The sequence below is a fragment of the Leucoraja erinacea genome, chromosome 2, assembly GCF_028641065.1.
Source record: "Leucoraja erinacea ecotype New England chromosome 2, Leri_hhj_1, whole genome shotgun sequence".
In the NCBI taxonomy this organism is placed as follows: domain Eukaryota; kingdom Metazoa; phylum Chordata; class Chondrichthyes; order Rajiformes; family Rajidae; genus Leucoraja; species Leucoraja erinaceus.
Genome location: NC_073378.1, coordinates 47,773,428 through 47,785,457, shown reverse-complemented (window position 1 = coordinate 47,785,457; position 12,030 = coordinate 47,773,428). Strand labels below are relative to the sequence as shown.

The 12,030-nt window shown below is 42.0% G+C and overlaps 1 protein-coding gene and 1 pseudogene across 1 annotated transcript in view; one reads left to right on the top strand and one right to left on the bottom strand.

The window, feature by feature from the left end:
• Window positions 1-12,030, top strand: part of ctnnal1 (catenin (cadherin-associated protein), alpha-like 1) — a 312,118-nt gene that overhangs the window by 150,314 nt on the left and 149,774 nt on the right. The window contains exon 2 of the mRNA XM_055656355.1: window positions 2,449-2,638. Coding sequence (XP_055512330.1) covers window positions 2,449-2,638 — 190 coding nt within the window. The remainder of the gene's footprint in view (window positions 1-2,448; window positions 2,639-12,030) is intronic.
• Window positions 6,239-6,387, bottom strand: LOC129716494 (U1 spliceosomal RNA; annotated as a pseudogene).

The window sequence follows — 12,030 nt, the reverse complement described above, 5'->3', positions numbered from 1 at the left end:
AGTAAAGCTTTTCCATATCCTCCACCTTTCTTCACCCCAGGCATATTTTGTTGATCTTCAGTTAATGGTGTTGGAGGTGAAATTGGCAGCAACAGAGGCTGAGGATCATTTTGTTTATATATATATATATATATATATATATATTTGTTGATGTTAATGACATACAAAAGATAAAGTTATTCAGATATTAACATTAATTGGGTTTTTTGTAACATTAATCCTGTTTCACAATTTTGCAGCAATTTTCAAATCTTAAATGAAAGAACTATTCAGCAAGAAAGTAATCAAATATGATTCACTGTATGATGGTCAGATGTTCATCTTAGTATTTGTGAAACAAGACATGAGGGTCTGAAGAAGGGTCTCGATCCAAAATGTCACATTCCTTTTCTCCACAGATGCTGCCTGACCCGCTGAGTTACTCCAGCTTTTTGTATCTATCTTTGGTTAACTGGATAGTAGAGCATTGCAGACACCAGGAACTGCAGATACTGGTTTACAAAAAAAGTCACAGTGCTGGAGTAACTCAGCATGTCAAACAGCATCTTTAGGGGACATGGATAGGCAACGTTTTGGGTTAGGATCCAGACGTAGTGGAGAATTGCAATTGAACCAAAGTTCTCTAATTTTTTTCCAGCCAGTAGATTACAAGGACCAGTTGCTAGTAATCTGAAAACCAAAAAAATGCTAAAAAATACCCTGTATTTCAGCTGTATGTACATCATAACTAGCAAATAGAGATAAGTAATGTCTAAAAACTAATCAAACCAAGTAGTGTTGGAGTATTTGAGAGGCAGGATGGCACCTCAGCATGCACACATAAAATAATGTATATATAAAGTTGGATATACAGTGATGATTTTTATCGTTAATTTGCGACATGATCATTGTTTAAAAAATAATCCTCTTGTAAATAATACATTGAGATATGGTGAGAACTAATGCAAATGAGAACTGGAGAATTGATGAGATCTAATGCTGCATGAAGTTTCTAACACTATACCCTTTATGCCAAGACTTATTAAGTCAAGTTGCGTCAAGTGGAAAGTATTGCCATGTCGCTAGTATGTGATGTACAAGTACAGTGAAAAACCTACAGTGAAAAGCCGACTTGGGCAATGCATAAAACATGAAACATACATGAACCATTCATGAACATGAAAAGAAAAAGACTGCATGAACATGATATTAGAACAAAGCAAGTCCATGGTGGTGTAAGAGCTGATCTGTAGTGTTCTGTTGCCAAGGTAGGATTAGGGTTGTCCACTTGATTCAAGGACCTGATAGCAGTAGGAAAGTAGCTATTCCTGTGCCTGGTAGTGTGGGATACCTCCTGCTGAATGATAGCAGCGAGAGAGAGCATGGCCCGGGTGATGGGTATCCTCGATGACAGACCATGCCTTTTTTAGACAGCACCTCATGTAGATGCTTTAGAAGGTGTGGAGGTGATGGACGGGCTGACTCCACCACTCTCTGCAGCCTATAGTGTTCCTGTGGCTTGAGATTGCTTTACTAGGCCTTGATGCCGTCAACCAGTCGATTTATTTTCTTCAGTGTATCTGTAGTAATTCATAAAGTATTTAGTGGTGTGTTGATTCTCTTTGTTTGCATGCTTTAGGCAGTTTACATACTTTGGACAGTTTATACAACCTCTTTTTGTTGGTAAATATTCCCTTCCACTTAAATGATAGTAAACTCCTTTGTAAAACTATTGTGCCACTGTGTTATTGGTTCTGCTCATTTTATAAACTCAATAATTTTATACAAAAGAAAACTCAAAACAAGGTTTCTACACTATCTTCCGTCATTTTGAATAGATTCAATAACTTTAAATGGGTGAGAGATGAAACAGCTCAGCCTTTGTGGCTGAGACCAATTATTTCCTATAAAACAGAGAATGCTGGGTATAATCAGCAACATGTTCAGTCAATGTCCTAGGAGCGAAAAACAGATTTTATGTGCTGGATAATGTTTTAGAATTGTAAATAGAGATACACATTTTAAGTTGCAGAGAGAGAGGTTGGAGCAGAGAGAAGAAAAGGGAAGATCTGTGGGTGAAAAAATAATTTCAGCGTTTGTTAATCAAATCATTAGAAGTTTGAAAAATACTTTTTCGTGAAAAAGTTAAATCCCTGCAACGCGGTGAGGTACACCATGTATGCTACTACCAATGTTCATTGTTGCTCCACTATTTAGATTTCATTGCTACTATTATCAAGTTGATATTTTTAATATTCTAACACTTTGCATTCATTAGAGGAATGATTAGAAGTGCATCTGATTTTGCATATATCATTCAAGCCTCCACACTGCCATTCCTAATATGTATTTTTCTACTTCAACTTTTAATCTGTACCATTGATCCAGATAAATAATTACAAGAATTAATAATATCTGTGGAAGATTTTAAAACCTAATTGCTTGAATCTTCTTTTTCATTGGCTGTAGATTACAACACTTATCAATCACAAAGAAAAACCAAAGAAATCAGAGAAAACTTGGCGAGCAATTCAACGGGTCGGGCAAGCAGTGAGTTTGGCTGTTGGAAGATTTGTCGCTGTTGGTGAAGCCATAGCAAGTGAAAATGAAGAGTTAAAAGAGGAAATGTACTTTGCCTGTCAGGAGGCAAGGCAAGCAGGTATGTCTATCCTGTGATCCACATCAAATTCCACCTTACATAATTTGCAGAGAAAGAAATAAAACCGAGCCATGCACATCATTAATAATGAGTATCAACTTGCAGAGAAACTCTTTTAGTGTCATCTTGTGTTTAATAGTAAGATTAAACGAGTACTTACCAGTACGAAGTTTGATCTGTATTTTATGAGGAGTTACGATGAGGGATTACGTGAAGAACCCTGCCCAGTGCGCAGGTGCGGCATACTTCGAAGCAGCAGTGTGGAATCACAGATAGACACAATATTGAAGTAAACATAGTAAAGATCAGTGAGACATCAGTTTATTAGTTTGATCTATATAATGAGGGTGGGAGCGGAGGGCACGTAATCCCTCATCGTAACTCCTCATAAAATACAGATCAAACTTCGTACTGGCAAGTACTCGTTTAATCTTACTATTTTACTTCGGAGTCACGTGAGTGACAACGTGAAGATTTCAAAGGTCTGTGATTTCAAACCGTGTAACGGTTTTTATTTCACTCACTGCCGAAGTTCTTGAGGGAGGAAGTGTTATCGTAATCAACCAATGGATCTGCTTTCTCAAGAAACAGAAAGGTATTTGTTAACAAGAACATAAATAGCTCCCCTGAGCTTAAATTAAATATTTGCAGTTTGTAATATTCTGTCTGCAATTAAATCAGGCTTATCAACGGTTTACAATAAAAATGCTCTGAACGTCGTTTCCCTTGACCATCCTGCCGTATTGAGAATGTGGTCAACCGGGATGTCCATTCGTTCAGCCGCTGATATCAATGCTGCCCTAGTGGAATGGGATTTAAATGTATTATTATCTATTCCGGCAGCTTTCAGTACCTGTTTGAGCCACCTTGAAGTGGTTTGGCTCGTTACCCCATCTTGGGGTTTCTTGTGGTTGACCCATAGGCTTTTCCTCTCCCTCTAAGATTGTGGGTTGTGTCTATATATTGTTGTAGATGGGTCACCACACTCAACCTGGACTCTGGTGGGTAGGCCTGGAATACCACCAGTGAATTGGGCGTTCCTGGTCGCTTAGGTTTTTACCAGACCTAGAATAATGAACGTAATGCGGTCTGGGGTGATCACCATGTTATCCAGTCTAGTTTTATGGAGTGACTGGACTCTGTGAGCAGATACGAGAGCCATAAGCATGAGCGTTTTTAACATAGATTGTGCAAGGCTGAGGGATCTAGCTGGTGCCATTCTCTGAGATATGTCAATATCACACTGATATCCCATACATGGGTATACCTGGGTTTTGGGGCTTGTTATTATAAATGCCCTTCATAAGTTTTATCGTCAGTGGATGGGATCCCATGCTCTGCTGTCCTGCTGTTTTTAGATAAGCAGACAGGGCGCTTCGTGCTGTATTTACGGCACTGTAACTCACCTTTTCATCATGGTGTAGATGGTCCAGGAACTCCAATATGTCAGTGGTTGAGTAGTTTCGTATGTTGTCCCTGCGTCGTAGCAGTATTTTTTCCATGTTTACTCTTGGTGACTGTTCGCAGGGATGCCGACATGGTGGTAATGGTTCATTTTTATGGCATGGGTGGCTTATGCCTGATACTGGGTGAGCAAACAACCGTGGTCCACTAGGGAAATCCATAGGTGACTCGACCACCATGTCGTGATGAACTGGGAACCATGGCTATGTAGGCCGGTCGGGCACCTTCAATATCCCAGTGGCAGATTCCATCTGTATTGCGAAGTGCCCGACTGATGAGGCAGAAGGGAGGGAAGCAAAGCAGAATTCCCCCTATCCAGCGTGTAGGCATCTACCGCTGCTGCCTCTGATCTGGTTCCTAAGTCACACACATAGGTTACTGGTGATTCCGTCTTGTTACAACCAAATTGATATCTGGCGTTCAAATTGCTTAATACCTTTAGCAGATATTTTGGGTTTGACATCCATTCAATGTTATCATGAATTTTTCCCCCGTGACGTGGTGTCTCCCACTGTGTTCTAGCTTACCTAGGAGATAGGCAGCCGATAGTTAAAAATGTCTTTGACACACCATTGCCAGATCTGTTTGACCAATTTGTTGCACAGTAATGATTTTATGCTCCCCATATGGTTAATATAAGCCACCACCATAGTATTATCAATCCGTAACCGTTTATGCACGTGCTGCATTTGAAATGCATATGCTTTTAACCCAATAGGCAACCACCAATTCCAAATAGTTGATGCCCAGTGTGTGTAGTAACGATGATTCTGAATTGGTCCATCTGTTACCTGTGCTGGATATGGAGTTAGTTGCTCCCCAGCCTAAAGCACTGGCATCGGTTTTTAATAACCAAGTTAGGATTGGTGATAATAATAGGGCTGAAACTGTGCCAAACATTGTCTGCCCACCACTGTAATTCTGATATAGCTTCAGTGGGTACATTCATGATTTGATTATAGTGACCCGAGCACCTTGGCAAAGTAACAGTCATATGGATAGAATTGATATTAAAGCCCAGATAATCCATGGTAGTTAACGGCTTCAATTTTGGTTTATCTGGGTGTAGGATGAACCTCAGTGTTTTAAGGAGCTGTTTCATAGTTAGAAACTGCTGCCACAGCTAATTCCTTTGTTTTTCCTAATATGAGGATATCATCCAATATATGCCATGATTATGCTTGTTTTCTTAATATTTTCATGGCTATTTTTAGTATTTTTGTAATTAGTTTAGGGCTGAGGTTAGACCATTGGGAATGCTCTATACTCCCATAGTTGCCCCATCCAGATAAATTTTAGGTATCTACAATGATCCTTGTGTATGGGTATAAGATAGTATGCATCTTCCATATCAATGCTTGCCATAAAGTATCCTTTGGAGATCAGATGTCTGGCAGTGACAAAACGTCTCCATCTTAAAGTGTATATACTCAACAGATTTATTTAGTGATATTAGGTCAATGATGATGCTACATTCACCATCTTTTGTAGTTTTGGTGAATATATTCGATACAAATTCCAATGGTTCATGTTTGGTTTTTTCCCATGACCCCTTTTGTAATGAGCCTTTCTTGTTCAGCTTGACCTTCTCGCTTCTCTTTCTTAGAGGGAAAAAGCCCTATGGGCGCATTGCTGAACTGGTGGTAATATGCCCAATTTGAATTCAAGTTTTTATCCACTAATACTGTTGAGTATATATTTGTTATTTGTGACAGCACCCCATGCTTCTTTCAACAAGTGTAAATGCCCCCCCCCCCCCCCCCCCCACCCGCAGTTAGTAGAGCACCCTTATGTTGTGTAAACTGGGAGGAACCAGACTACCTACCTCCATGTTCATTGTTTTTTCATGAAGGCTCAGTTTTGCTGGTATGCTGGTGCTGTCGGTGGGGCGGCGCATCTTCCAACGGTTCCGCTCTGGGCCCCTGTCTAAAAAGACCTTTGGGGGTAATAAGCAGCGGCCCCGAGCTTTCACCAGTCCTTGGATGTGGGTGTTGACTGGTGGATGCCGAGGGGTGCTGCCAGCTGGGTGTTGGATGAGATGTCCTGCTCGTTCCCGGGCCTGCCCTCATGAGGCGCACAGGTTTAGCTGCCTCTCTTCCCGCTGCAGCGGTTTTGCATAGCCCCGCATATTTGGGGTTGAGGGCAGGTCTTATATGCCACAAATGGCAGTCGAGTATCCCGCATTTGGGAACATCGTAGGCGTCAGCACACTCGAAGTGCAATGGGATAGCCTCGTCCTGGGAGAACCACCTTGGTGATCATGGCGTCGCCTGCCAGGTGAGTATGATCCATGGAACGAGCAAAGGCGGTGATTTTCGGTGTTAGGAGCTTCAGAATTCGCTGCTTTTTTAGCTCTTGACTGCGAGTCTGCTGACCCAGCTGCCTGCAGATTTGACCTCTAGAAAGGCCTTCTCCTGCAGGGCTTTGTTGGAAAGATGGTTGATACTGGCTGCCATCTGGGTTCCAGTAGTCTTCCTGCGCGTGGAGGTGCCATATAGTGGCCCACGACACCCAGCAGCTCTTCCTGATCCTGCTCCCCTGGCATACTCCTGTTCTCGTCCGCCTGCCCAGCGTTTAAGCCAGCCCAGCCCTAGCCTCCTTAGCTAGCCTCGAATAAAGAGGGAGCAAAAAGGGGGTGCTGTAAATTCTGTGGAGGAGGCATATGCCCTACCTCCGTTGTCCCATCAATCCCTCGACAAGGGAGATGGCTAGTGCAATAGCACTGGGGTAGGAGTGTTAGCTCCCTTGGCATTCAGCCAGTGACCCCTCGTTTTCCTGGAGGTTTTTAGCTCCATGACCTCCTCTGGCTTGGGGAGACAGACATACTTGTTTTTGCTGTCTCCAGCCTGTTCCAGAGTTGGAGGAAAGTTGATTCCTGTAGAACCTGTATTTTTGGTAAGGTTGTCTTACCTGTGTTAGAGGCTGCCTGCCGTTTTTGGGCGGCATTTTAGCGGTTCCCGGGCGGCGATTCTCCTTGTCAGGAGTCTGCAGGGGTGCCGGTCGGGTTTTAAATTTCCCTCCGGTCCGCTGCTGTTAATCGAACAGCTGTTCAGCGGACCGGCATCAGCGCAGCTCCCTGTCAGTGGTCCGCAGCGTGTGCGGTCCCGTTTGCGCCTATCCCCCTCCACTGTCGGCTCCTTCGCTGAAGTCGAACGGGGGCCGCTTCCTCTGCTGCTTTGCTCCCCCTGGAGCAAAAAACACAAGGCCCGATTAAGGTAGGTACTTACCTAACGTTCCTTATTTCAGGCTGGTTTGCGGGAGCGCCCGACTCCCGCTGGGCCGCGTGTGCACAGCTGGACGATAATGCCGCACCTGCGCACTGGGCAGGGTTCTTCACGTAGTCACTCACGTGACTCCGAAGTAAAATCTCCTTTCCACTTTGTTGTCCTTTTCCCCTTTCTCAAACTAATCTTTTTCTTCATTTCTCTTTCTTTACATCCCTTGATTGAATTTACCCATTATAATCATCTATTTACTTACATTTAAATCTAGCTGTATCTTTTCCCTGTTTCTTTGTTCACCAAGGACCCATTAAGGCAGAGTTACCACCTTCCCCTTCCAGGACTAAGAAGCCAAAAGAATTTTGAGTTGAAATCTGCTCACTATTGATGCCATTAGATGCCTTATTTTCAGGGCCATTTTCACTATGGCATCAAATCATCCCCTTTCCAATCTTGCCTCCCCTCCAAAAGCTCAATTCTTCTCTGAGTCAATCCAATATTAGATGTTAGAAACATAGAAACATACAATTTCACAGATTCACCACTCTCTGTGTGAAAAATGTTTTTCTCATCTCGGTCCTAAAAGACTTCCCTCTTATCCTTAAACTGTGACCCCTTGTTCTGGACTTCCCCAACATCGGGAATAATCTTCCTGCAACTAGCCTGTCCAACCCCTTGTTTTTGCTGTTGCTACCAGGATCAATGTAAACTGGTCACGGTGGGAATGTGAAATTTTCTTGCAGTCATACTATGTTTGGGCGTGTATACTCCCAATTTCATATCCCATAATGGTACGTTGTGTAGTTTTTATTCTGATCTGTATATTTGCCCACGCTTTTATTTATATAGAGCTGGATAATGGCTGTCACAGAACATGATTACGTGCCATAGTGAATTCTTTAACAACAAAACAACTTCATTTCTTCATCTAACATTTATTCTAGGTTGTCACTCCAGAATCCTTCTGAACACAATACGTTAACCAAGATTGCTTAGAAGAGATTCCAAGTTTCAGCTTATTTGTTCAGACAGATATTAATGATTAAACTGTATTGTAAAAGCAAGGGAATTTTCATTGTTTTTCTCCTATTAAATGTTTCACTAAGAAAAGATGAGTTTATCATTGATCTGATTTGTTGTTTGCGAAACAGAACAGCTGCTGCATTTGGTAGAACCAAAAATTAATCTATTGTGAATAAAGTGTTTTTGTACACCTACATAATGACACTAAACACGTATTTCCACCCTACTTTCTGTATGCCTCATTCTATTTCACCGTTATCCTATAATACGCACCCAGCTCCTCCAATGACTACTGACTTCACACATCATGAAGTCCCTGGAGAGGCTGGTGCTCACTCACCTGCGACCCCTGGTTAAACCCTGCCTGGACCCCCTGTAGTTCGCTTACCAAACAAAGATGAGGGTTGAGGATGCTATCATCCACCTGCTCTATCATTCCGTTGTTTAAGAGGGAACTGCAGATGCTGGAGAATCGAAGGTTACACAAAAAAGCTGGAGAAACTCAGCGGGTGCAGCAGCATCTATGGAGCGAAGGAAATAGGCAACGTTTCGGGCCGAAACCCATGCTCTATCATTCCGATGCTCACCTCGATAAGCTGAGAAGCGTTGTAAGATTCATGTTTTTTTACTCCTCCAGTGTTTTTAACATCATCCGGCCTGCACAACTAGGGAGCAAACTGTTGAAGATGCGGGTGGATGCTCCATAGGTGTCCTGGATCACCAACTACCTGACTGGATGACCACTATATGTCAGGCTACAGAGCTGTGTCTTGGACATGGTGGTGAGCCACACAGGGGCTCCACAGGGGATGGTCTTCTCTCCCTTCCTGTTCACCATCTACACCTCGGACTTCAGATATAACTCGGACTCCTGCCATCTACAGACGTTTTCTGATGACTCTGCAATTGTAGGCTGCATCAGTGAGGGGAAGGAAGCCAAATACAGAGGTGTAGTCAACGACTTTGTTGACTGGTGTGGGCTGAATCACCTGCAGCTCAACACTGACAAGACTAAGGAGTTAGTGGTGGACTTTAGGAGGAGAGGAACACCCCTATCCCCTTTCTCCATCAATGGTGTGGATGTGCAGTTTACCAGGGAGTATAAGTACCTTGGCGTGTACCTGGACAGTAAACTGGACTGGTCCAGGAACGCTAAGGCCCTGCACAAGAAAGAACAGAGCCGGCTGTACTTTTTGAGAAGGCTCCGGTCATTCAATGTCTGCCGTAAAATGCTGCAGATCGTCTACCAATCGGTGATAGCCAGTACCATCTTCTTCGCTGCCGTGTTCTGGGGCAGCAGGGCAAAGGCCACGGCCGCCAATAGGATTAACAAACTCATCAGGAAGGCTGGCTCCGTCCTGGTGCGGAGTTGGATTTGTGGGAAGTTGGTCTTGGAAGGGAGGATTCTCCTCAAACTGCGGAGCATCTTGGACAATACAGCTCCCTCCCTCCATGACATACTGGTCAACCTGAGGAGTACCTTCTGCAACAGACTGGTTCCACCAAGATGCAGGACAGAACGCCACAGGAGATCCTTCTTCCCTGAGGATATCAAATTGTACAACTCCTACCCCTTCTGTCGCAGGGTAGACTGAGTGACTCCCCCCCCAATCTTTGCACATCCCTAATCCTTTCCACTCGTCACGTTAATTTAATGTTTCATGTATTTTGTGTTTTTATGACTGTTGGCAGATCAATTTCCCTCCTGGGATAACTAAAGTTCTATTGCATCGTATCATAGTAAAGCCTTAATCTTGTTTCACAGTATATGAATCTCTTTTGTCAACATTTGTTTCTTCACATTTGGTCAATCTGCCTATTCTTTCTCTTTCCAACTCGCCCCCCCCCCCCCCCCTCCCCCCCCCCCGCCCAGTCTGATGAGAGGAAGCTTGATGGTTGTTTCATGTCCTTGTTTATATGTAAATATATTTTCGTTTCATCTGTATTATTGATACAAATCGTGTCTTAAAGAGTATTTGGTTCATGTACGCACTTGATCAAAATGTGCTTCCTGGTATGGGCTTCATTTTTTTGAGGGGGAGAGAGAGGTGTAAGGATTGGTTACTGGTTGACAGCTTTTGCTACCATCTACTGAATCTTTGAACTGGTCGCTTTTAAAATTTTATTTTATATCGTCAACAACACGTCTACATTAATATTTTGCCTTTTTTTCTTATTATCATTTTCATAGGACACCTATGTTTTCATCATGTCTAGTGAGATATCATAGAATTGTTAGGTGACAGAAGGAGTCGGTCAATCCATCATGTTTTGTAATCTCCAATGGACATGATGTGCATCATTGACATGGTTTTGTGTGGCTACCCTTCCAGTGAACTGTGTGCACTCTCTACTGCTGAAGTTCTCTGTCAGGAGAGAAGTGTCAGAAAATATATTGTGGTGTATGTTTGAACAATGGAAAAATAATTGAATCCTTTAATTTTGTCCTTCCAAACTTGGGTTTGGTTTAGAATAAATTGCACCGAACGGCACTGGAATGATGTATACAGCCTAGAAAACCCTGTTAATTTAATTGTCAATGCTAATATTGGAAGCAGTATCATATTACAGCATCATACAATCAGAGTATTGGTTTAAATACTTTGCCTGATTGATATGTGCTATTTCAATCATTTTTTTCTTAAACATGATATTCTTTTTACCTTTATTCAAAAAAGTGGCCAAAATTGGTACAATTGGTACAATTTTAATTGTAGTTTTAGTGTGTGCTGAAGTCAAAGAAATTTGGGGTTGTCAGAACCGCCAACACATTAACTGAAGTCAGTCATATTTCTGATTTAAATTAAAATGCATTTGAAATGTTCATCATTCATGAACTGAATTTTAAAAAGACAAATGCAGACATAAAATCAGGCAATGGTATAGCAGGTGCCACATCTATTACATCAGAATTTGAAGGAGAATAACAAATAGAGCTATTCAACTGAAATAGTAAAGTTATGTTACTCCTTTTATTTGCAGCTGTATTTATGATGAATTACCAACCGTTTATCTGAAGAATCCTATGCGTTTAGTTAATATGAACATGATTGAAGCCGAGCATTCTCTATGAATTGAAATTAAAATATTGCTTTGTTGCTGGCATTTTGTACACTCAGAAATCTCGCACAGCCTTTAATGTCTGGACAAGCAATTTGCAATTTCCGCCATCAGCAGCTGTGCTCAGTTGGACACAGATAATGTTACCTGTACTGGGAAATGACCTTTCAGCACATCCATAGTTAAAATTTGTTTTGAATTGTTGATCAAAGGTGACATTTCGGATCTATCTTCATGGTCTGCATATGTAGCGCAACAGATTAGCTTTGGTTGCAGTGAAATTGATTCTTGAAGCATCGTTGATGGGGCATCTGCTGGAGTTCAGAGCTGATTAATGTTGAGAAAGGTTTGAACGGCAATTGAAATAAATACAGTGTGGTAGCCACCAGACAACAAGGGAAATACAGTTCAACTTCTGAGCCAGATTTTAATTCTTGCATTAAATAGCACTTGACATGTGTTTGTAATCATTTCCCCAGGTTATTGTTATTTTTGGCTTCTCCTTTTAAGAATGACAGAAATGCACATTTGAATCTACACAATCTTTTTGATCAGGACCCTGGAAGATTAATGCTTTTTTTGCATGTTTAAGCTTTTAATGGAAGCATTTGATTCTCCTGAGCA